Source organism: Trachemys scripta, chromosome 16 (assembly GCF_013100865.1).
Source record: "Trachemys scripta elegans isolate TJP31775 chromosome 16, CAS_Tse_1.0, whole genome shotgun sequence".
Classification (NCBI taxonomy): Eukaryota; Metazoa; Chordata; order Testudines; family Emydidae; genus Trachemys; species Trachemys scripta.
The window spans coordinates 13464415-13488021 of record NC_048313.1 but is presented as its reverse complement, the minus strand read 5'-3'; the positions used below and the strand labels follow the sequence as shown (position 1 = coordinate 13488021).

The window sequence follows — 23607 nt, the reverse complement described above, 5'->3', positions numbered from 1 at the left end:
TAGCCCCCCAGCCCATTCCCCTCAAAGCCGCCCCCTCTCCGCCCACAGCCCCACTGGCACCCCCTGCCCCAGTCCTTGGCCCCTGCACCCCCTCAGCTCCCCCCTCCCCATCCCCCACTGACACCCCCCAATCCCACTGACAGCTGTCAGCCCCCCACTGAACCCCACTCAGTGCCCACCTCTCGCTGACCCCTGGACCCCACCGACACCTGTCCTCCCTACTGACAGCTGTCAGCCCCCCAGATCCCATGGAATCCCTCCTGGGCCCCGATAATCTCCAAGGCTCCAGTCACCCCTTCCTGCCCCCTCTGTACCCCCATTTGGTCCCTTCCCCCCTCATCCATTGCAGCCCCCTTCCCAGGGCTTGGGTCCCCCCTTCCTGGCCCTGCCTCCCCCTCGTTCACCCCCTTCAGCCCCACTGACCCCTCCCCCTCCTTCCTCCATCACCCTTAATTCCCTTGCAGTCCCCCCACCCCCACCACCTACCCCCATCCCAGCTTCTCATTTTAATCCCCCTCCACTCCCCACCCCACCCCCCAGCTCAGCAAAGGCCTTGTAAGCGCTTGGGGGCCGATCTGCTTTGCACACAGCCCATTCTCTTCCTGAAGGGGGTTTGTTCCCCACCCAACCGCAGCTGTCCTGGGAAGGGGCTCCAGGTCCCCCTAAACCTCCTGCCCCGTCCCCTGCTCTTAGGGGCACAATAGATGCTCTTTCATTCACTCTGGCTGTCAACCTTGTCCCTTCCCTCCGAGGGGGGACCCTGCCCAGCAGCTGATGACGTCCCGTCTCCCCTCGGATCCGTCCCCATCTTTCACCCAAGACAAAGGCCAGCCCGTCTCCCGAGAAGCTGAAAATGGAGCGAAAGTTACCGAGAGAACAGGCCCCCTATGGCTTGGGATCGCTCTTCCCTGATGAAACCACCAGTTCCTCTGCCCAGGAGCTGCGAGGAGCCTTCTCTTTGTAGGGGCAGCGTTCGTGTTATGATACATCAGCCACCTGCCCTGCTGTCTCAGCGTAGGGCCCGTGGGCTGGGTCCTGCCGGCCCCACCTGTGTCCCGTCCCGCCGCTGTCACGCAAAGAGCATGGGGCTGTGGTTCCCAGGCTGTTACCTTTGACCTTCTGAGTGTAGCCAGTGGCTGAGTCACCAGACAGCTCCTGGGTCTGGAGTGACAGGCTGTGACCTGACCCTCACCCGCTCCCTGGGAATTTGCCTTTTCCCACCCCCACAGGCCGACAGGATCACTGGCTAATTGCCCTGTTCTATTCATTCTCTCAAGCACCTGGCACCCGCCGCTGTCAAAGAGAGGAGACTGGGCTGGGTAGACCATTGGTCTGGCCGTTCCTATGTCCTTCGCTGCTCCCCTCCCTAGCTACCTTCCGCTAAAAGCTCCGTCCTCTGAGCTGCGATGAATATGGCTGCATGATAGCGTCTCTCCTCTCCTGGCTTGTGGAGGATGCCACTTGGGTGAATGCCCGTCTCCTCGGGCTTGTCCCAATCGCTACCGCCCCATGGGGGCTTTGGGTCACCCCAGAGTTTGAGACAAACGCAGTGTATTGGTCTGGATTATTGCTGGGGGAACTCAAACGACACCAGGGCACCGTCGGGCTGGGTGTGGGACAGACACGTGGTGAGAGACCGTCGCTGTCCCGAGGAGCTTACAGTCGTCACAGGCAGAGTGGGAGGAGAAAGAGGCCCAGGGAAAGGTGAAGTAAAGGCCATTCCTCAGGCCAGGGGCAGAAGCCAATTCCTGTCCGCTGTCCTGTGTCGTCATCGGGGAACGAACCTTTGCAGAGTGCTTTGAAGATGGAAGGGCCAATATGATCGGCTTGTTTCTTTCTTGGGAGTCTGGGTTCCCGTACAGACACGGGGACCATGCGGCCACTGCTGCCTGTGTTAAAAACAGAAATGTGCACAGGCTAACAAAAGTCACCTCCGAGGAGAGGACAGATCACAGCGAGTGCCCCCCTCAGGTTCTCCCCACCTGCTGGGGGGCCCGGGGATCAGCAGTGAGGGTTTCATAGGACACACCTCTTCTCCCTAGGGCCTTGTGTTTGTCCAAACTGAATCAAAGGAAGCTGCTGCTGGTCAGGGCTTGAGATAGGATACAGGACTAGAAGGATGGTAGACCAGTCCAATATAGGGATTAAGGCCCAGGTCCTCAAGGGTATTTAGGTGCCAAACTGAGATGTTGGCAGCCCTGCAAAACCCAGCGCATCTGGTACCTGTAAACCTAGGCAGAGCACAGGCCACGAGAGAGCGGAAAGAATGGAGCGGTTCGTCCTTGTGCCGGGATGTGGTAGACGAATGACGTGACGAATGGGCTAGACAAGGTCGAGTGGATGCCTCGTGTTTGGACAAGAGCGGGGGGAGGGGGAGTCATCCAGTGAAACAAAAGCAACGCATTTGAAAGCGATGGAAGGAAATATTTTGGCTCACAAGGCAGGATTAGCCTGGGGAACTCCACGCCACAAGGTCTCGTGGAGGCCAAAAGCTTGTCCTGTTTCTCTGGCTATTGAGCGTGTCCACAGCTCTATTAGTAGGACAAAAGGGGCCACAAACCTTCCTACTTCAAGGATAACCAGCCTTGGACTGGCAGGGGCTGGGAGAAAACGTCCCCCATGGGCCGTATTCCATGGCTGGCCGCAAAAAGTCTCTCTCATCTGTTTTCTGGAGCGCTTTGTACTGACCGCTGCTGAAGAGGGGATACTGGCGGGACTGGCCCGCTCTGGCAGGGCCAGTGTTCCCAAGAGCTGTTCATTGCCAATGCGGGGGCGGCTGCCCAGCACGTTAATGGGCTGAGGGAGATCGGTTCTCGTGTGCCTGGTGGGTGAGACTCGGGAGACCTACCCTCTAGTCCTAGCTCTGCCACTGACCAGCTGTGGGACCTTGGGCAAGTCACTTTCGGGGCCTCGGTTTCCCTTCTCGCCTTTGTCTATTTCGATGGGGCATTCTAGGGTCTGTAGGCAAATAACATACGAATGCAGGCTGCCAGCTGCGAGAAAGGAGAGAGACAACCCGAGCACCGGGCACAGTTTTGCCGGGCTCACGGTCAAGTCCTCTGCTGCTGACCCACCTCCTTCTTCTAAAGGAACAGCCTGTGTGTCCAGGCCAGCCAGGACTCTTGGGTCCCGTTCTGTTGTTGAAATCGCCCTCGAGCGCAGCGTGTTACAGCCCCGCGCCGTCCTCTCTTGCTCTTCCCACAGTACATCCAGGCAGAGCCTCCCACCAACAAGTCCCTTTCCAGCCTGGTGGTGCAGCTGCTGCAGTTCCAGGAGGAGGTTTTCGGCAAACATGTCAGCAACGCCCCGCTCACCAAGCTGCCGGTGAGTGCCGCGACCTGGCCGAGCCGTACTGGGCAGAGAGGGACGGCCCTTAACGGAGCAACCCGTCCGCTCGCACACCCAGAGGGGAGCAGCCTGGGCAAGAGACCACACGGGTTGGTGATAGGGCAGGTCCCAGGGAGGTGCTGCCTTTCCTGTTACTCAGCAGGAGGTGCTGGGATGGGGGCTGGATTGTCAGCGGGCCTCAGAAGTGCCACCTGTGGCTCCAAGAGAGACAGCTTGTGCCCTTTAACCCCTCGCCAGCTGGCCGCCATCTTCTCCATCGGCTCAGCCTCTCTCCCGTCCCCTGTCCTTCTATTGCAGATAAAATGCTTCTTGGATTTCAAAGCAGGAGGATCCCTGTGCCACATCCTCGCTGCAGCCTATAAATTCAAGAGCGACCAAGGATGGTGAGCTGTCCTCTTCCCTTCCCGCTTGTCTCCCGGCTCACTCGGGGTGGGGGGGGGCGGGCAGGTCCCCGCCCCAGGCTCCCCGCGCACCAGCAGATGCACTTTGCTGGGGGCAGTGCTGCCCATGGCTCGCAGACCTGCATTGTGGACCTTCAAGGGCCGTAGAGGGGCCAGATTTTGTTCTTGTGAACCTGGGGTTCAAACCAGCCTGGACGGGGTCTATGGGAGGGGGTGCAGCTCTTGGCTCCCAGCACCGATCCTGGCGGGGGGCATGGATTTGGGGAGGGGATTCAGTAACGAGCCGTGATGCATGGTGCCCCTCTCCCGCCCCCCGGCGTCTGATAGAATGAACGAGTCTCCATGGAGGGGGCGGTTTGGCTGGCCGGCCCCTAGCAGTGGGCTGGGTGCGATAGGACCCAGTCCAGTGCCCACCCACAGGAAGCAGGGGCCAGGACGTGCTCGCAGACAAGGGCCCCTGTGGGTCCAGCACCCGCAGCCAGCGGGCAGTGCCCTGCCCCCTTCCAGGGAGCGAAGAGCCCTCCCATGGCACCGCCACGTGGCTTGGGCTCAGGTGTTGCATCCAGGTAGGGTGTCGTCACTCTGGGCCAAGGCAGGGTTGGAAGGGTGGCTGATCCAGGAGGCGTGAGCTGTGGCTTTCATGAGAGTCGCTCTTTTCTTCCAATAAGGCGGCGTTTCGATTTCCAGAACCCTTCGCGGATGGATCGCAACGTGGAGATGTTCATGACCATCGAGAAATCCTTGGTGCAGGTAACCGGCCTGGTCGCCCCCCTCCCCTCCATTCGAGTTGCTCCTTGTCCCCCAGCCCCGCCTGGCCCTCACTGCTCCGCTTCCCTCTTCCTCCTGCAGAACAACTGCCTGGCCCGGCCTAACATCTTTCTGCACCAGGAGATCGAACCCAAGCTGCTGGGCAAGCTAAAGGACATTATCAAGCGGCACCAGGTAGGTGGGAGCCCGTGGGGTTAGTTCCATGCCAGCTGGCATGTCGCGGGCACGCCTGCCTCGTCTGCCCGGGGATGGGCGTCTCCCGGCTCCAGGGTGCCAGGCCCAGCTTCTGCCGTTTCCCCGTGCCTCTGACACGCTCCTTTGATCTCCTTGCAGGGGACGGTCACCGAGGATCGGAACAACGCCTCCCATGTTGTCTGCCCGGTCCCCAGCAACCTGGAGGAGGGTGAGGCGGCAGCACGTGCGCTCTGTGACCAGGCTGGGGGAGTCTGGGTCTAATCCGGCTCCCATTGGCTTCTTTGGGGCCTGGCTCGGGCCGTGTGGGTGTCAGAGGCTAGCACCGATAACTGAGTGTGAACCTGCGTTCCGGGTTGGAGGGGCTCCGTCTGCAGGGGGCAGCTACCTAACTCTGGGGCACAAAGCAGAGTTGGACCCACTGCCAGGCTGCATGCGGGGAACGGCCCCTACGGGGCGGGGAACGACCTAGAGACCTGCAGGAAAAGGGCTGGTGAACCGCGAAGCCAGTAGCTTGTGCTCGCAAGGGAAGAGTAGCTGGGCTGATCCGGTGAGTGGGATCAGATGGTTCTTTAATGGCAGCTCTCTCCCCTCAGTGTTGGCACTGAACGAAGTGCCCTAGCGGGGTGCCAGGGGGTCCGTGCTGCTCGAGACGCCATCTCCCGGAGGAGACAACAGACGCGGGCTGAGCACGCCTGGTCCCTGAGGAGCCGAGGTGTAGGGTCTGGCTGGGCGATTCAGTTCTGCCTCCGTGAATTGCCCCGGCACTTTCCATTGGCTACAGGACCCTGCTTTTCACTTCCTGTCCTAAAGAGTGCCTGGCACCGCTGTCCGGAGCTGGCGGTGGTGGGGAAGGTGGCTGCTGTGGGCTGGCGGGCAGGTGTGTCTAGGTGAACGAGAGAAGACTGAAGTCTTAGAATGATTATACAGGAGTTGGTAGCATCCAGGAGGTGTTGATTATGGAGCCAGAGCTGTGCCCCCGGGCTGCCCCTGGGACCCCAGAGGTCCCTCTGTGTCTCACCCTGCCACTCACTCCCTTCTGTGTCTCTCGTAGAAGAATGGGTTCGACCTGTCATGAAGAGAGACAAGCAGGTCCTTCTGCACTGGGGCTACTTCCCGGACAGGTGAGTGGGAGACGAAGGGGAGCGGGCCCCAGGCCTTGAGGCGCTGGGTCCACCTTCAAGAAACCCCGTCAGCCTGGCTGCAGCCCCGGGATGCAGAACTGGGTTCGCCCGTTCATTTCAAGCCCTTCAATCTTTGTGTGGCCCCTTCCTCGCCCCTGCGGTCGGCCATGGGAGCCCCCCAAGGTGCTGATCAGCTGCCCTGCGCCATCGTGCTGGGGGGCAGCGTGGGGAGCTGCCTGTGAACCCCTCCAGCGCTTGGGCCAGGCCTGCCAAGGGGATGTGCGTGGGCTGGGGGTGACACGCAGCCTCCCCCGCACTCCCTGTGTTCCTCCCCCACAGCTACGACACCTGGATCCCCGCGAGTGAAATCGAAGCTTCTGTCGAGGACGCGCCCACCCCGGAGAAGCCCCGGAAGGTAACGGGGCTCCCTGGGCTGGGACTTGTGTAAACGGAGCTGGGGCTGGCTCGGGGCTGGCCTCAGGGGGCCAGTGGGCTCTGAGTTCTCACTGTTGACATCAGCAGATTCCTGCACACCCCTGTGCTCTTAGCGTGTTCGGGCTGGTTGCTAAGCCTTGGCCTCCTGATGGAACCTCGTTAACACTCCCCCAATTCATGTGCAGTCGATTCAGGGTGTCTTAATCGCCCCATCCCCCGAATGCATGGGATCTCCACCAAGCTTCCCCATGGCACCATTCAGTGCCCCCCAGAACTGGGCCCTTTCTGCCCCTGCAGGTCCACGCCAAGTGGATCCTTGACACGGACACCTTCAACGAGTGGATGAATGAGGAAGACTACGAGGTGACCGATGAGAAGAGCCCCGTCTCCCGCAGGAAGAAAATCTCCGCCAAAACGCTCACTGACGAAGTAAGATCCTAGCTGGGTTCTGTTCCCAGCTCTGGGAGGGGAGTGGGGGCTGGTGGTTAGAGCAGGAGACTGGCAGCCAGGACGCCTGGGTTCTGTTCCCAGCTCTGGGAGGGGAGAGGGGGCTGGTGGTTAGAGCAGGAGACTGGCAGCCAGGACGCCTGGGTTCTGTTCCCAGCTCTGGGAGGGGAGAGGGGGCTAGTGCAGTGGCTCTCAACCTTTTCAGTCGACTGTCCCCCTTTCAGACTCTGATTTGTCTTGCAGTTACGCCTCCCTTAAAGACAACTTGCTTACAAAATCAGACAAAAAACTACAAAAGTGTGTCAGCCGCACTGTTACTGAACAATGCCATATACTTCTAAAATAAATCGACTGGAATATAAATCTTGTACTGACATTTCAGTGTGCCGTATACAGAGCAGTCTAAACAACTCATTGTCTGTATGGAACTGTAGCTTGTTCTGACTTCGCTAGGGCTTTTTCTGTCGCCTGTTGTAAAACAAGGCAAATATCTAGATGAGTTGCCGTCCCCCCGGAAGACCTCTCGTACCCCCAGGGGTACACTTACCCTGGTTGAGAACCACTGCACTATTGGAAAGAGTAGACAACTGGGTGTCAGGACTCCTGGGTTCTGTTCCTGTCACTGAGTCAGTATGTAGATTTGGACATCTCCCCAGTATCTGCTCTACCAGGCCTGAATGTAAGTACAGTAACTCCTCACTTAATATTGTAGTTCTGTTCCTGAAAAATGCAACTTTAAGTTAAACAACGTTAAACGAATCCAATTGTCCCATAAGATGTAATGTAAATGCAGGGGGTTAGGTTCCAAGGAAATGTTTTTGGGGCAGACAAAAGCATTATACTGTATATTGTACAGTACTGTACTGGTCTGTGGTTGGGAAGTGCCCCTGGCTTACCCCACACAGGCACAGCCCGCTGCAGGCAAGGACGCTAGGAAGCACCTTTGCACCAGCAGCGGCAGCTTTCCCGGAGGACAGGCTCGGATTTTGCCGGGAATGCTCCAGGCTCGCCTCTTCCTGTCCCCGCGCCACTCCAGGCCCGCCTCTTCCTGTCCCCGCGCCACTCCAGGCCCGCCTCTTCCTGTCCCCACTCCACCTCCTCCCCGGAGCACACCACATCCCTCCCCCCCAAAGGCCTAAGCGCCGCTAAACAGCTGTTTGGCGGTGCTTAGGACTTTCTGGGAGGGAGGGGGAGGAGCAGAGACGCAGCGCATCCCCGCTCCTGCCCCTCCCTCCCAGAAAGTCCTAAGCGGGAAGCGCCGGGAGGGAGGGGAGGAGGAGGAGAAGCGGAACTTGTGCAATGCTCCCTTGTAAAGTCACTGCTCTTCCACAGAATCTTACAAGCAGGCAGCCAGACGACGTTCTAAGGGAGCATTGCACAACTTTAAACGAGCATGTTCCCTAATTGAGCAGGGATATAACATTGAAACAACGTTAAGTGGGACAAGGTTAAATGAGGAGTTACTGTACAAAGAGTGCCGGCCCTGCTTACCGGCTGGGAGTTCTCTCCTGGGAACCAGTGACTGAAAAAGAGATGTGCGGGGTTGTGGTGGATAATCAGCTGAACGTGAGCTCCCAGTCAAGGGGCCAAAAGGGGTGATGCGATCCTGGGATGCGTGAATGGGATCTCGAGTAGGGACATCGAGGTTCTTTTCCCTCTGTATCTGGCACTGGTGTGGCCGCTGCTGGAATCCCGTGTCCAGTTCTGGGGTCCACCATTCTAGAAGGATGTTGCCAAAATTGTGGAGGGCTCTGAGAAGAGCCGCGGGAATGGTTTAAAGAGTTAGAAAACCTGCCTTGTAGTGAGAGACCCAAGGAGCTCCATCGATTCAGCTTAGCAAAGAGACGGTTCAGAGGTGACTTGCTCCTGGTCTGTACGTACCTGCGTGGGGAGGAACTGTTGGATAACGGGCTCGTTGGTCGAGCAGAGAGAGGGCTCACGCGTTCCGATGGCTGGAAGGGGCAGTAGCCGGTTCAGGCTGGAAATAAGGCGCTAGATGATCACAGTGATCCCTTCTGGCCTTGGAATCTATGAATCACTCCAGTCTGTGCCTCGGTTTCTCCACCTGTGGGAGGGAGGCAGCCGCTGCCTGCATCCCGGGACACGTGCTAGGCTTTGCCAGCCATTGGGGGCCCTGGGGTGTGGTCCCCCCTTGCAAAGCCAAGCCAGGGCAAATAAACGGGTGGGGGAAGGGTAGCTGGAGCCAGGCCGCCCTCTGGCCCGAGCGGCATGCGGATGAGCTTCTCTGCCTCCCCAGGTGAACAGCCCCGACTCGGACCGGCGCGACAAGAAGGGTGGGAACTACAAAAAGAGAAAGCGCTCACCCTCGCCGTCCCCGACCCCAGAAGCCAAGAAGAAGAACGCCAAGAAAGGGTGAGGCCGGCGCCGGCCCCCCCTTGGGGATTCTGCCGGGGCGGGAGTGGGTGCATGGCCAGTGTCCTCGTATCTGGAGCTGGGGCCGTCCTTGCTCCTGGCCCTGCCGGCGAAGGGGCCCTGGCAGCGCCTGCCCCGGGGCTGGTGAGCTTGGAGTGTGTGCGCCCCAGCAGGCCATCCGGTGCCCGCTGCAGCCGTCAGCAACGGGGCGTGTTGGGTTTCTCATTCCCTGCAGCCCGTCGACCCCGTACACCAAGTCCAAGCGCGGGCACCGCGAGGAGGAACAGGAGGACCTGACGAAGGACATGGACGAGCCCTCCCCCGTCCCCAATGTGGAGGAGGTCACGCTGCCCAAAACAGGTCTGGGCATCGGCCCCGCACGGAGACCGACAGCGACCCTGGGGGGAGAGGCTGGGAGCGTCCCCACATAGCACGTGCTCCTGCCTCGCCCCTTACAGTGCCCCCTTTTGGGGGGAGGATGAGACTGAAATAAATGGGAGCGCCCCACAGTGCCCCCTGCTGGCTGAGGCTGGAATAGCTGGGACCTACAGCCAGGGCTCCTGTGTCACGCTGTGTAGTGCCCCCTGCTGGCAGAGGCTGAGGCTGGACTAGCCAGGAGCGTTTTCTGGCCGGGCCCAGGGCGAGTTGCTGAGCTGGGGAGGGTGGGCAGAGTGTCTCTCCAAGATTGGAGCCTCCCAATAAAGCTTTTCCCCTTCTCCCTGGGACAGTGAACACCAAGAAGGACTCGGAGTCTGCACCCGTGAAGGGGGGCACCATGACCGACCTGGGTAAGGACCCCCTGAGCATCCTCACCTTTATTAGCAAGGAGACAGGGCCCTGGCTAGAGATGGGCCACTTCCGTCTGAAGCCCCTGGCAGACACCCTGCGGTGAGCACGGAGGGACGCTCCCAGGCGCTTTTGGGCTTGTCTCGTTCCCTGCCCCGAGGGGTTAATTTTCCCCAGCGGTGGAGGCAGGCAGAATGAGCTCCATGCCGCGGCCTGGCTGTGTCTGTCCCCAGCCGGGCGCCGTAGGAGGGAGATCCAGGGTGGGTATGTTTCTTTCCCCCGCTTGGCCCGGGCTCCCCTGATCGCTGTTCTGTCTGCCCTTCCCTTCCAGACGAGCAGGAGGATGAGAGCATGGAGACTGCCGGCAAGGTGAGACTGACGGGCAGGGGCAGCAGCTTCACCCTCTCTGCTGCCCCCTTCTGCCCTCCTCCATCCCGGCCACGCTTGGCCCTGGCGTACGCTGTAGCACCCGTCCCCTCCTCCGTTTTCAAACACCCCAGCCCCTGTCCTGGGAACAGCCTCCTGCTCCCCCTTCGAAACACCCCTCGCCCCCAGGCGACGATGCTGGATCTGCCTGCGCCCCAGCGGTGGCACTGGGGGCTCTCCGGGTCCCTGCTGGGGCACCTGGGTCGCAAGGCACCCCACAGGGCTCTGGGACTCTCCAAGCGAGAGCCTGGTTCGGCTGAGTCTCCGAAGTCCCTTTGCCGGTGCCTTGCTAGGCGAGAGCTCCGCTCCCGGAGCCTGAGGACTGCGCTGGGCTAGCCCTGGTGGAGTTGCTGCCCGGGTGGCAGGGCAGGGGCAAGCATGTGGGGCGCCCTCCGCCCGCCCACCTGCGGCTGTCTGATTCCAGGATGAGGAGGAAAACAGTGCGGGGAACAAAGGGGAGCAGGCCAAGAACCCGGACCTGCACGAGGACAATGTGACGGAGCAGACTCACCATATTATCATCCCCAGCTACGCCGCCTGGTTCGACTACAACAGGTACCGGGGGAGGGGGTACCAGGTACCGGGGGCCCCCCATGCCCTGGGCATGGGAGGGCCCCGCCACCCCCTGTTCGGAGACGCGCGGCTCTAATGCCCCCGCTCTGTGCTTCTCCCGCAGCGTCCACGCTATCGAGCGCAGAGCCCTGCCCGAATTCTTCAACGGCAAGAACAAATCCAAGACCCCCGAAATGTAAGGCTGCTCCCCCTCGCCCCATCCGTTAGCTCCCCCGCGCTGGTGCTTTGTGCGTGGCGCTGCCAGAGAGCAATGCTGAGGGATGGTCTATTGCGGGAAGAGGGGAGTAGCCCCAGGCCAGGGGTGGGGTTGAGTTCTGGGGCTGTGGGAGCGAGGGGCTGAGTGTGCTGGCACCGGATGGAGCATTGCAGGCTGGGATCCCCCGAGCCCTGTGAAAGCTGCAGGCGCTCGCCAGGCAGCTGAGCTGTGCAGCTGGCGTGAAACTTACCAGCCTGCTGTGGGGAGAGAACTGGGACTTGCTTCTGTTCCCGGCTCTTGGAGCAGAGCGTGGCCTAGTGGTTAGAGCTGTGGGGGGTGGGGCTAAGGAGCCAGGACTCCTGGGTTCTGTTTGTTACTCGGGGGTGGAGTGTGGTCTAGTGGTTAGAGCAGGGGGAAGGACTGGGAGCCAGGACTCCTGGGTTCTAGTCTTTGTCACTAACTCACTGAGTGACCTTGGTTGAGTCACTTTGCCTTTGTGCCTCAGTTTCCCCCTCTGTTGAGTGTGGGGGATAGTGATGCTGACCAAGCGTGTGAGTTTGAGACCCCCCTCCTCGCCAGCGTGAAATCTGTTACTGAGCCCTATGGGTTCTGAATGCAGAGCGATGCCGTTAGCTCGTGCTAACCCTCCCCTCTCCCCAGATACCTGGCTTATCGCAACTTCATGATCGACACCTACCGGCTGAACCCCCAGGAGTACCTGACCTCCACCGCCTGCCGCCGGAACCTGGCTGGGGACGTCTGTGCCATCATGCGGTGGGTTGGGCAGCAGAGCGACCGCCAGACCGGGGTGGGGACTAGCACGCACCAGGGCTGAGGTGTGGGGGTGGGGGTAGCGAGCTGGCCCCGGTCGAGCTCTGGTCTCCAGGGCTGACCGCCTGGCCCAGCCCCCGCCACACAGTGAAGAGAGGCCTGGATGAAGTTGGGCTTCCGAGACGGCCGTCTCTCCCACCAGCACAACGCAGCCATGGGGCTGATCCGTGGGTCTGGGTCTGGGTCTAACCCGCTGCTCTCTGCAGGGTCCACGCCTTCCTGGAGCAGTGGGGGCTGATCAACTACCAGGTGGACGCAGAGAGCCGGCCAACCCCCATGGGACCTCCCCCTACATCGCATTTCCATGTCCTGGCCGACACCCCTTCGGGACTGGTGCCGCTGCAGCCCAAGACGCCCCAGGTAGGGGCGAGAAAACGAACGGGGTGAAATCAGCCCGGACAGGGGGGTCTGGGCACCCTGCCCCTGGAATCTCTCCCCCTGTTGGCGGGGGGCGGCTCATCCCTTCCTGCCCTTCCACCCCCCCACACCCCGGGGTCGGGGAGCCCCGTGCGCTGACCCCGTCATGTCTGGTTCTGCTGCTTTGCTCTGCTCAGGGCCTGCAGCCGGCCGGCCCCTCTGCGCGTGGGCGGGAGCGCCTCCCATTGGGGCAGGAGATCGTTGATCTGTGGGATACGCTTCGCCCCTCCGTCCCTGTCTGAGCTGGGGAGCGGGCGCGCTCACCGCGACCTTGTCTGGCCCCTCAGGGTCGCCAGAGCGACGGTGACGCAAAGGCCGGCCGCAAGAGCAAAGAAATCGAAGATCTAGTCCCGGAGGCGGTGAAAGCGAAGCCCGAGCTGGTAGGTGGGCTCCCGGGAATCGTCTCTGCAGCCTGCTCTGGGGGGAGAAGGCGAGTGGCCCCGTGGAGGAGCTGGCAGGAGGCGCGTGGATTCCTCGCTGTGTCCTGGAGAGCTGTGGAACTCCCCGCCGCAGGAGTCTGCGGAGTTCAGCGGGGGGCTAACGGTGGTGGGGAGGGTGGGGGTCATCAGGCTTCAGGGGCTGAGCTGACAGGGGGTCAGGAAGGGATTTCTGCCCCTGGACAGCCCAGCAGGGGAAATGGGCGGGGAATATTTGCCTCTCTCTCCAAAGCATTGGGCTGCTGCTGGGGTGGGATTGTGACAAGATCTTCCAGTGCCTAGAGCTGGAACCTCGATGAGAGCCCCCGACCCCGGGAGCAGCAGCAATACGGGGCAGAGGCAGGGAGCCTGGGCCCATGGGCTGAGCTGTCGGGAGTCAGCCACCAGGCGAGAGTCGGGGGCCAGCAGTGGCTCACCGCCCCCTCCTCTCTCCGCAGCAGACCTCGGCCTCCCAACAGATGCTCAGCTTCCCCGACAAGGGCAAGGAGAAGCCGACGGACCTGCAGAACTTCGGCCTGCGCACGGACATGTACACCAAAAAGAACGTCCCTTCCAAGGTAGGCACGGGCAGCGGGCGGCTTCCTGCCCCCCCCCCCCCCCCGGGGCCTGGCATCACGCTACCGTCGCCCGCTCTCACCCCCGCCATCTCCTCTCCCCGCAGAGCAAAGCCGCCGCCAGCGCCACTCGGGAGTGGACGGAGCAGGAGACGCTGCTGCTGCTGGAGGTGAGAGGGGAGGGCTCTCGCGGGGTCCCCACGGTGCTGGGCTGGCGCCAGCCCAGCCACCCCTCTGGCTCCCTGTCTCCCCCTCCCCCCGCAGGCCCTGGAGATGTACAAGGACGACTGGAACAAGGTGTCGGAGCACGTGGGCAGCCGCACGCAGGACGAGTGTATCCTCCACTTCCTGCGCCTGCCCATCGAGGACCCCTACCTGGAGGACTCGGAGGCGTCGCTCGGGCCCCTGGCCTACCAGCCCATCCCCTTCAGCCAGTCGGGCAACCCCGTCATGAGCACCGTGGCCTTCCTGGCATCCGTCGTGGACCCCCGCGTGGCCTCCGCGGCGGCCAAGTCCGCTCTCGGTAACGCCCCGTCCCCGCTCAGAACCCCAGTGCCCGGCCCGCTTAGCCAGGCGGCATGACCCAGTCCCAGGCAGTCTGATCACGTGAGAGTCTTGGAGCCACCCTCTCAGACCCAGGCCTGGCGGGCTCACCAGCCTGCGCCCAGCAGAGCTGTGCCCTGCCCCCAAGTTTCCCAGTCTCCTGCTCCTGGCGGTGCTGCAGACGCTGTCCCAGTCCCAAGGAGACGCTGGTGGGCCAGGGGGAATGTCCAGTCCATTATCCTGGCACCCGGCCCACCGGGCAGGGCACATCCTCCTTTGCCCGTCCCCTCCCCGGACCCCAGTGCCCATCCCGCTCCAGTGATCTGACCCGGGGCTGTGCTCGGCAGAGGAGTTCTCCAAGATGAAGGAGGAGGTGCCCACGGCGCTTGTGGAAGCTCACGTCCGCAAGGTGGAGGAGGCGGCCAAAGTTACGGGCAAGGCCGACCCGGCCTTCGGGCTGGAGAGCAGCGGGATCGCGGGGACCACGTCCGACGAGCCAGAGAGAATAGGTGAGGGGGGCGAGCGAGGCTCCTTCCGCGCCTTGGCCCGTGAGGCGCCCGCCATCTCGCCTCCGTCGGACGCTGCTCCGGGCGCGGCGAGTAGGAAGGGTAATGAGCGAAGAGGGGAGGAGCCACAGGAGACCAGACCTGGCCTGGCCTCCGGTCTGGAGCTCACCCTCAATCGGCTGGCTCAGGGTAAGGGACCCCGTCGTCACCACCGCCTCCCTCCCATGTGCACGCGAGAACCCCAGCGGGACCCAGTGGTGGGGTCAGGATCCGGCCATGGGGCTTTTCCCCCTTAGGGGGCGCCAGCTCCAATCTGCCCCCGGGACGGGGGACTGGCTGGCACGGGGGATGGAGACATGGGGCCTTTCCCCTCTAGGGGGCGCCAGCTCCAATCTGCCCCCGGGACGGGGGACTGGTTGGCACGGGGGATGGGGACATGGGGCCTTTCCCCTCTAGGGGGTGCCAGCTCCAATCTGCCCCCGGGACGGGGGACTGGCTGGCACGGGGGATGGAGACATGGGGCCTTTCCCCTCTAGGGGGCACCAGCTCCAATCTGCCCCCGGGATGGGGGACTGGCTGGCACGGGGGATGGGGACATGGGGCCTTTCCCCTCTAGGGGGCACCAGCTCCAATCTGCCCCCGGGACGGGGGACTGGCTGGCACGGGCCTTTTCCCTCTCAGTGAGCTTGGCCCAGGAGGGGGAGTGGCTGGAAGCATCCCCGTCTGTGTCAGCAAGTCGCCTGACTCCAGCTTGCGCTCCGGGGCTCCAAGCAGCAGTGGCGACGTTCCCACACGGGCCGGAGCTTGGTCTGTGAGCTCCGTCCCCTCGCTGGGTTTGGGGAGCCCGAGTGGAGTCTGCGCTGCTGGTTTTAGCCCCGGCGTGAGCCCAGCTGAGACTTGCTGCTGTGGGGTGCGGGGCAGCCTCTGTGAAATGAGTTGGCTGGGTCTCAGTCCATGCAGCCTGGAGCTGTGCGCCAGCACCCCCGGCGGCCCCATGCCCTTTAGCGCATCCTCCCCCCTCCATCGTTGTGACTGTCATTGCTGGGGGGTGGGGGGAGCCCTGCGTTCACGCTCTGACCTGGCCGTCTCTGTCCGCCCCCCACACCCCAGAGGAGAGTGGCGCTGACGAGACGCGGGTTGACCCTCAGCCGGCGGAAGAGAAGAAGGAGCTGAAGGTACAGAGGGAGGGGAGGAGAAGCATGACCCCATCCTGCACCTTTGGGGGGAGCCCTGGGGGGCGTGGAGCTGGGGGGAGTGTGGGACGGGGCAGAGTGAATCACCGGGGGAACAGATCCCCGCACCCCTTCATTCCCAGTGGCCTCTCCGTACAGGGCTGGTCCTGTCTGGCTGGGGGGCGGCTGCACCCAGGAGGGCTGGGGCAGGGGGGAGCTCTCATTCCAGCGGGGCAGATCGGAGGACTCTTTTTCCCAGGAGCCCCGGGAAGGAGGCGCGGAGGAGGAAGCGAAGGAGAAGCTGGGCGAAGCACCCAAGAAAGAGGAGGAGAAAGGCAAAGAGGGGGACAGCGAGAAGGAGTCGGAGAAGGGTGACGGTGACAGCATGGGTGAGCGCCGCACAGCCGGGGAGAGCAGGAGGCGAACGCGCCAGCGCCGGGGGGGTTCTGCCGAGCCAGCAGTCTCAGCTCAGGAGAGGCCAGTGCTGGAGGACCGGGGGAGGGGGCTGCAAGTCGGGATTGAGGGGCACTGGCAGAGCAGGGGGAGGGGAGTTCGCATGTGGCCGCTGTGGCAGTGAGGCGGGTTTTCCCCCTTTCCTCCCCCCATCTCAGCGGTGCCAGCCCCTTCCCTGATTTTCCCCAGGGCCAAACCTACTTTTCCCTTCCCCGCCCCCCAGCGGGCCCAGCCCCATTCCCCCGGGGGGGCAATGGCAGCAGCACCCAGCCCTCATTCCCCACCCGTCTCTCTCCCCTGGCCTCCAGCCGAGAAGGAGAAGGAGCCGAAGGACGGCCAGGAGGAGGTGCCCAAGGACCTGGCCGAGGCAGAAGGTGAGAGGAAGACCAAGGTGGAGCGAGACATTGGTGAAGGGAACCTTTCCACCGCGGCCGCCGCTGCCCTGGCTGCTGCTGCCGTGAAGGCCAAGGTGAGGGGCCTGGAGCAGCCAAGCCCCTGCTCTGATCCCAGCGCCCCATGGCCAGGGCTGAGCTGGAGGGATTGGCTTGGAGACGGGAACTACCTAGGCTGAGCGGGACCCCATTTCTATAACCACCAGCCCCCACTCCCCTCCCAGAGCCAGGAGAGAACCCAGGAGTCCTGGCTCCCAGCCCCCCCTGCTCTAACCACCAGGTCCCACTCCCCTCCCAGAGCCAGGGAGAGAACCCAGGAGTCCTGGCTCCCAGCCCACCCTGCTCTAACCCACCAGGTCCCACTCCCCTCCCAGAGCCAGGGAGAGAACCCAGGCGTCCTGGCTCCCAGCCCCCCTGCTCTAACCCACCAGCCCCCATTCCCCTCCCACAGCCAGGGAGAGAACCCAGGAGTCCTGGCTCCCAGCCCACCCTGCTTTAACCAGTTGCTCCCCCTTTGAATCCTGGGGGGCGGATGAGCACCAAGAAAGCACCCAGACGCCCCCCGCCACGGTGGCTTCCTCCCTTCCTGTCCCTGGCTTGGAAATGCCCCATGGTCGTTCCTCTGCTGCCCTAGTGGAGGTTCTGAGCTGTGTGGTGCCAGAGCCCTAACCCGCCCCGTCCTTCCCCTGCTCCGCCCCGTGCAGCACCTGGCCGCAGTGGAGGAGCGCAAGATCAAGTCCCTGGTGGCCCTGCTGGTGGAGACCCAGATGAAGAAGCTGGAGATCAAGCTGCGACACTTTGAGGAGCTGGAGACCATCATGGACCGGGAGCGCGAGGCAGTGAGTGCGACCCTGGGATCGCTTCTCCCTCCACCCCACACAGAACTAGCTTCACCTAGCGCTGAGAGGCAGCCACCTCTGGGGTGGGGCATAGCTGTTTGTGTAGGATCACTCACCCACTGCTGAGATGCAGCCACCTCTGGGGTGGGGCATGACAGCTGTTTAACCAATCACACATCAGCGTGGCATGAGACTGCAGGTTAGGAAGTGAAGAAGGAATCCGTGTTGAAGGGACTTTTAGTGGAGGTCCTAGCAGATGGGACTTGGGGAAGGGATCTGACCCTGTCAACTGCAGTACAAGCCTCTGCCTATGCCCTAGTGATGGCCAAAGTGACTCCGGAGTCTGGGGTGTAGGCCTCGGCCAGCCTGATCCAATCTGGGGCTGGTGATCATGGAAGTGGGGGTCTGGGGAGAGCCTGGAGCCTGGATTGGGTGGAGTAAAGGGGGAGGTCCCGATGACAGAAGGACCTATACAGGGCATGCAGCCAAGAGGGGTAGCCGGGGAGGCTGTCCAGGGGCAGTGCCACACGAGTCTGGCCCGAGTGACCGGCGGGTGCCCTCTCTGCAGCTGGAGTACCAGAGGCAGCAGCTCCTGGCAGACCGACAGGCCTTCCACATGGAGCAGCTCAAATACGCCGAGATGCGCGCCCGGCAGCAGCACTTCCAGCAGATGCACCAGCAGCAGCAGCAGCAGCCGCCTCCGCCCCTCCCGCCCGGCTCCCAGCCCATCCCGTCCTCCGGGGCTCCCTTAGCGCCAGCCGCCCACTCCATGCCCATGGCCCAGGCCCCAGGGGCACCGACCGCGGCCAGCCTGGTGCCCCAGCCCAGCCTGGCTCAAACGGAACAGATCGGCCAGGCGGTGCCGGCCGCGCCGGGGGCTCCGCACACAGTACCAGCTCAGCAGGGACAGACCCCTGCCGGCCCTCATGGTAAGTGCCTCCCGCCAGCCATCCAGAAACCGGGGTACAAGCTGGCCTGTGGGACCACCGTATTCCCTTTGACTGTCTGATTCAGGGTCCCTCTCATCCGTTCTCGTTGCCTTCAGCATAGGGGGGGAGGGGGGAGGAGGGAGGTGAACTCACAATGGCACGGTCCCTTCTTTTATACACTCAGTTCACATGCTGGGAAGATACCGGCTCGGAAACGGAGTCAAGCATCAGGTGTCATGAGGTGCCTGGCTGCAGCAGATAATGGCACGGTCCCTATTGTGTGGCGCTTGAGCAGTTGTCTGTTGTTAAATTGCAGGGTGGATTTGATTTAAACCAAATTGATTTAAATCATGATTTAAATCACTAGTCAGGAAGACCCGATTTAATAAAAGTGCATTCTTGCTGGTTGTTATAACCTTAATACATATTCTTCGCAACTCAGAGCTAGACGTAGCTTTCCTTTTTAGAAGGTGCACACTATCCATTTTTAAACAGTGATTTATTTTGAAAACTTTTCAGGTTAGTTTTACAGCTGTATCAGGAAATGAATGATTGTTTGGTTATTTCATTTACCAAAGGTAATTGAAGCAGATATTTATGAAGTCACTGGGAGGTGAACTATCTCCAATTCATCAGGTTAATCATTAATAATTGGATGGTTTTCTTGCCATGCTGGATTAGGAGAACATCACCAGACAGATATTGAAATTGTTTTATTTAACTAAAACAACAACGTTAAGTATTCTGGATTTTTTTTTCTTCAACAGCAAACATATAATATTTTAACAAAACAAGCATATGTCCCTCGCTTCTCACATTTATCTCCAGACTTCTTCTCCTTGTCCAGATCTATTCCGCCCCCAACAATCTTCTAGTCATTGAACTTTTTGAAACTTTGCACTTTTAGAGAGGTAAGGGATTGACTCTGTGTACACAGATTTGCAGAGGGACAATAAAGTTGAGGTCTGTCATTTCTCACCTCTATATATTATTTATGTATTTAAAAACATTTTTGCTGTTAACAAGCATGTTGCCTCTGGAGACACAAATCCACAGTTTGAGAACTGCAAAACTAAGCATCTCTGATGGTATCTTCTAGACTGGGCCCTGAGTCCCATTGGGTAGATCGAAAGATTAACCTCAATCTATACAGAAGCCCCTGGAGCCCCGTAAGATCGGGTCCCTAATCCATGAACTGTTGGGACTCATTTACAAAACTTTTCTTATTCATTATATGACTATATTGTCTCATACTATAGAATTAGAATTTAGAATCCCTATTCCATGATGCGCTATCTTTGAGCTAGAATGTATCCTAATTAAAACTATCTTTAGACAGGTTTTTCCCTCAAAAAGCATTTTTTCAACAAAATCCAATTTAAATAAAAAAATATGATTTTTTTTTTTAAATCATTAATTTTTATCCGCCCTGTTAAATTTGTAAATCTGTTTCCAATCCTTTGCTCATCAGTGGCTGCTGATGGTCACTTAACACCCATCTGGGTGTGGGCCACCTGCCTTGTTGCCACTGGGGAACCAGCTGTGGGCGTCTCCCAGACCCACAGCAACAACCAGGGAGCAAAATCTCATAACTCCCTGTGCAATGGGGATGTTCTTCCTCCGACGGAACAAGGAGATTCAGCAAGTCCTGATTTTTCATGGGATACCTTACAAGGCATCCTTTGTATGAAATATCACCGTGGTTCTCAAACTGTGGGGCGGGACCCTATTTTAATGGGGTCGCCAGGGTTGATTTTGACATGCTGGGGCCCAGGGCTGAAGCCCTGGTATCGGGACTCAGATTACAGGCCCCCTGCCTGGGGCTGAAGCCCTTGGGCTTTGGAGGTGGTTCCCCCCTTCCCCCCCAGGCCGATGTGGTTGGGCTCGGGCTTTGCACCCCCCTGTCCCGAGCCTTTGGTCCCCCGTCCTGGGGTCATGCAGTAATGTTTGTTGTCAGAAGGGGGTGGCGGTGCAGTGAAGTTTGAGAACCCCTATATCCCAACCATAGAGCAGTGGTGCCTACATGGGTACAGGATGTTACCCCTGAGGCTTGGGGGTGCCAGGAGATGGCAGACACTCCCTGCTGCCCCTAAGCCGCCCGCCCGCCCCGCCTCCCAGCAAGAGGGATTGACGATGAGTCTGCCTTGCGGGGCCGGGGCCAGCCACAGAGGAGGATTGTAAAGGGCCAGGACTGCGCTGCCACGTGTAACCCTGTCGCTGGTTTCTCTCTTTCTCCAGCCCAGCCTCCGTTCCCCGGCCAGCAGCCTTCCTCTCAGATGCTCCCCGGGACGGTTGGAGTGAGCTCTCACCCCGGCGTGCCCGGTAATCTCCCGGCGGCTCTGCCTTTCGGAATGCCTCCATCCATCCCATTTAGCATGGCTAGTAATGTAGCAGACTCCATCAGTATTAACCTCCCCGCTAACACGCCCGCTCATCCAATGCATGGTAACCTCCCGTGCGGCATGCTGGCCGGGGGCGCCCTGGCCCCACCTAACCTGCCCGTCACCGTGTCTAGCGCGATGCACCCTAGCATGCTGACGACCAACGGACCGCCGCTCGCCGCGCCCGCCTTGCCTCCTGTCTCGGGACTGGCCTCGGCCGCGGCCCAAAGCCCGGCCATTGTGGCAGCCATGCAGGGCAGTCTCCTTCCAAACGCCGCCCTGGCACCAGGTGAGATTCCGCAGCAGGGCAGGGGGGCCTCGTAGATGCCGCTGTCTGCCCCCGGCTGGGCTCGGGCCTTGGCCGTTCGGTGGCTCCCTCTGCAGGGCAGGGTCGGGGGGCGCTGTGGGCGGGGAAGCCATTGCCCAGTTCTGTGCCCGCCTGCCCCTACCTGTTCTGCTGGCTGGCGAGGGAGGTGAGGATCCCTCGCTATTCACCTCCATCCCCTCCTTGTGACGTGCGCCAGGTGCAGGCTGGAGGGCCGCTGCGCCCCCCCCCCTTGCCCTTCTGCTATCCAGAGTTGGGGCGCTGCAACCTGTCAATTCTCTCCCGCAGACCAGGGCCCCCCTCTGCAGACGGACCCCATCGCACCCAGCACAGCCACCCCGGTCCCGCCCACGCAGTGAGGCTGCTCCGCCCACCGCCCGGAGATGTCACCCGACAGGACAAAAACCTTCGCAACCTGTAAAACCTGCCTGGGATTGGTTGGGATGCGGGAGGGGGGTGGGGATTTCGTTGGTTTCAAAAAACACGTTGATCACGGGGTTAAAAAGGAATCAACGTGTTCAGCCCTCAGTCCCGCTGTGTCTGTCTGTCCTGCCCCCTCGCTGCCACCCCCGGGCTTTTTTTGTATCCGATCGTCCTGAGACTTTTATTTAAAGGCGCTGAGAACCACCTCTGACAGCGCTGAGGGGCCTGTTGGGGCGGAGGTGACGGCTATTTATAGAAGGCTCTGAATTTACCTGGTTCCTGGGCATTTAAAGCTCTCGTGTCTTCTCTCTCTCTCTCTCTCTCTCTCTTTATTTTTTTTTAATAATAAAAATAAAATAAAAATTCCAAGTTCCCCGGGGTGGGAAGAAGCGGCACCGTGTGGGGGATCTGTCTGCCCGGGACGGGGAGGGAGGGATGGAGTCCGCTGTCCCCTCCCTGCAGTGTCCCTTTGGGGCACGTGGCTCATGGTGTCCCCGTTTGTTGGGCGTGCGGAAAGCAGGATTCAGCCTCCAGACTCCCACCCCCTTTCCCAAAGCAAAGGTGACTGCAGGGGACAGTGCCCCTGGAGTTGGAGGTCATGGGACCCACTTGTGCTCAGTGACCTTCCTACCGTGGTGACTTCTTTGTTGATAATTCTTCCTGAGCCTTTTATCCCAGGGGATCCTAGTTCTATGGACCCGAGGTGTCTCAGTGACCTAAACCAGCGTAACAATCAGGGGAGGACGGGGAGAGGTCTGCCCTCTGCCACTGAGCTGACAGAGACAACGAGGAGTCCGGTGGCATCTTAAAGACTAACAGATTTATTTGGGAATAAGCTTTCGTGGGTAAAAAAACCCACTTCTTCAGATGCATGAAGTGAAAATTACAGATACAGGCATAAATATACTGGCACATGAAGAGAGGGGAGTTACCTTACAAGTGGAGAACCAGTGTTGACAAGGCCAATTCAGTCAGGGTGGATGTGGTCCACTGCCAATAACCGATGAGGAGGTGTCAATTCCAGGAGAGGGTGAGTTGCCCTTGTAGTGAGCCAGCCACTCCCAGTCCCTATTCAAGCCTGAATTGATGGTGTTAAATTTGCAAATGAATTGTAGCTCTGCAGTTTCTCTCTGAAGTCTGTTTCTGAAGTTTTTTTGTTGAAGGATGGTTACTTTTAAATCTGTTCTAGAATGTCCAGGGAGATTGAAGTGTTCTCCTACTGGCTTTTGGATGTTGCCATTCCTGATGTCCGATTTGTGTCCATTTATTCTTTTACGTAACGACTGTCCGGTTTGGCCAATGTACATGGCAGAGGGGCATTGCTGGCACATGATGGCCTATATCACATTAGTAGACGTGCAGGTGAATGAGCCCCTGATGGTGTGGCTGATGTGGTTGGGTCCTCTGATGGTGTCGCTAGAGTAGATATGGGGACAGAGTTGGCACCGGGGTTTGTTACAGGGATTGGTTCCTGGGTTGATGTTTCTGTGGTGTGGTGTGTAGTTGCTGGTGAGTATTTGCTTCAGATTGGGGGGCTGTCTGTAAGCGAGGACTGGCCTGCCTCCCAAGGTCTGTGAGAGTGAGGGATCATTTTCCAGGATAGGTTGTAGATCGTTGATGATGTGCTGGAGAGGTTTTAGCTGGGGCCAGTGGTGTTCTGTTATTTTCCTTGTTGGGCCTGTTCTGGGGTAGGTGACTTCTGGATACCGTCTCGCTCTGTCAGTCTGTTTCCTCACTTCCCCAGGTGGGTACTGTAGTTTTAAGAATGCCTGATAGAGATCTTGTAGGTGTTTGTCTCTGTCTGAGGGACTGGAGCAAATGTGGTTGTATCTTAGGGCTTGGCTGTAGACAATGGATGATGTGATGTGTCCGGGATGGAAGCTGGTGGCATGTCAGTAGGTTTCCGGTATAGGGTGGTGTTTATGTGACCATCACTTATTTGCACTGTAGTATCCAGGAAGTGGATCTCTCGTGTGGACTGGTCCAGGCTGAGGTTGATGGTGGGATGGAAATTGTTGAAATCATAGTGGAATTCCTCCTTCCTGTGGGTCCAGATGATGAAGATGTCATCACTGTAGCGCAAGTAGAGAAGGGGCACTAGGGGACGAGAGCTGAGGAAGCGTTGTTCTAAGTCAGCCATAAAAATGTTGGCATACTGTGGGGCCATGCGGGGACCATTGTCCCAAATCTGAAATGGTTGTGGGTGAGGACAAAGTCACAAAGCTCAGGCACGGGGTTTTTACCCACGGAAGCTTATGCCCAAATAAATCTGTTAGCGTTTAAGGTGCCGCCGGACTTCTCGTCGTTTTGGTGGATACAGACGAACACAGCTACCC

At 59.9% G+C, this 23607-nt stretch overlaps 1 protein-coding gene across 5 annotated transcripts in view; it reads left to right on the top strand.

The window, feature by feature from the left end:
- SMARCC2 (SWI/SNF related, matrix associated, actin dependent regulator of chromatin subfamily c member 2) overlaps positions 1–21583 on the top strand; it is a 21901-nt gene extending 318 nt beyond the window's left edge. Inside the window, exons 2-29 of one of the 5 annotated variants that reach the window (XM_034792485.1) lie at positions 3205–3324; positions 3646–3731; positions 4418–4499; positions 4599–4691; positions 4851–4920; positions 5764–5833; positions 6173–6248; positions 6566–6697; positions 8973–9088; positions 9324–9448; positions 9817–9876; positions 10206–10243; positions 10725–10855; positions 10977–11048; positions 11730–11843; positions 12107–12260; positions 12605–12697; positions 13195–13311; positions 13416–13478; positions 13573–13831; positions 14199–14360; positions 15468–15532; positions 15789–15918; positions 16291–16451; positions 17079–17213; positions 17782–18142; positions 20381–20464; positions 21137–21583. In XM_034792485.1, the coding sequence (XP_034648376.1) occupies positions 3205–3324; positions 3646–3731; positions 4418–4499; positions 4599–4691; positions 4851–4920; positions 5764–5833; positions 6173–6248; positions 6566–6697; positions 8973–9088; positions 9324–9448; positions 9817–9876; positions 10206–10243; positions 10725–10855; positions 10977–11048; positions 11730–11843; positions 12107–12260; positions 12605–12697; positions 13195–13311; positions 13416–13478; positions 13573–13831; positions 14199–14360; positions 15468–15532; positions 15789–15918; positions 16291–16451; positions 17079–17213; positions 17782–18142; positions 20381–20464; positions 21137–21207 (3240 nt within the window). In that variant the 3' untranslated portion in view covers positions 21208–21583. Of the gene's footprint in view, positions 1–3204; positions 3325–3645; positions 3732–4417; positions 4500–4598; positions 4692–4850; positions 4921–5763; positions 5834–6172; positions 6249–6565; positions 6698–8972; positions 9089–9323; positions 9449–9816; positions 9877–10205; positions 10244–10724; positions 10856–10976; positions 11049–11729; positions 11844–12106; positions 12261–12604; positions 12698–13191; positions 13312–13415; positions 13479–13572; positions 13832–14198; positions 14547–15467; positions 15533–15788; positions 15919–16290; positions 16452–17078; positions 17214–17781; positions 18143–20380; positions 20813–21136 lie in introns of those variants that run through there. The other 4 variants (XM_034792481.1, XM_034792484.1, XM_034792483.1 and 1 more) reach the window with 4 other exon arrangements.
- The last annotated feature ends 2024 nt before the right edge of the window (positions 21584–23607 follow it).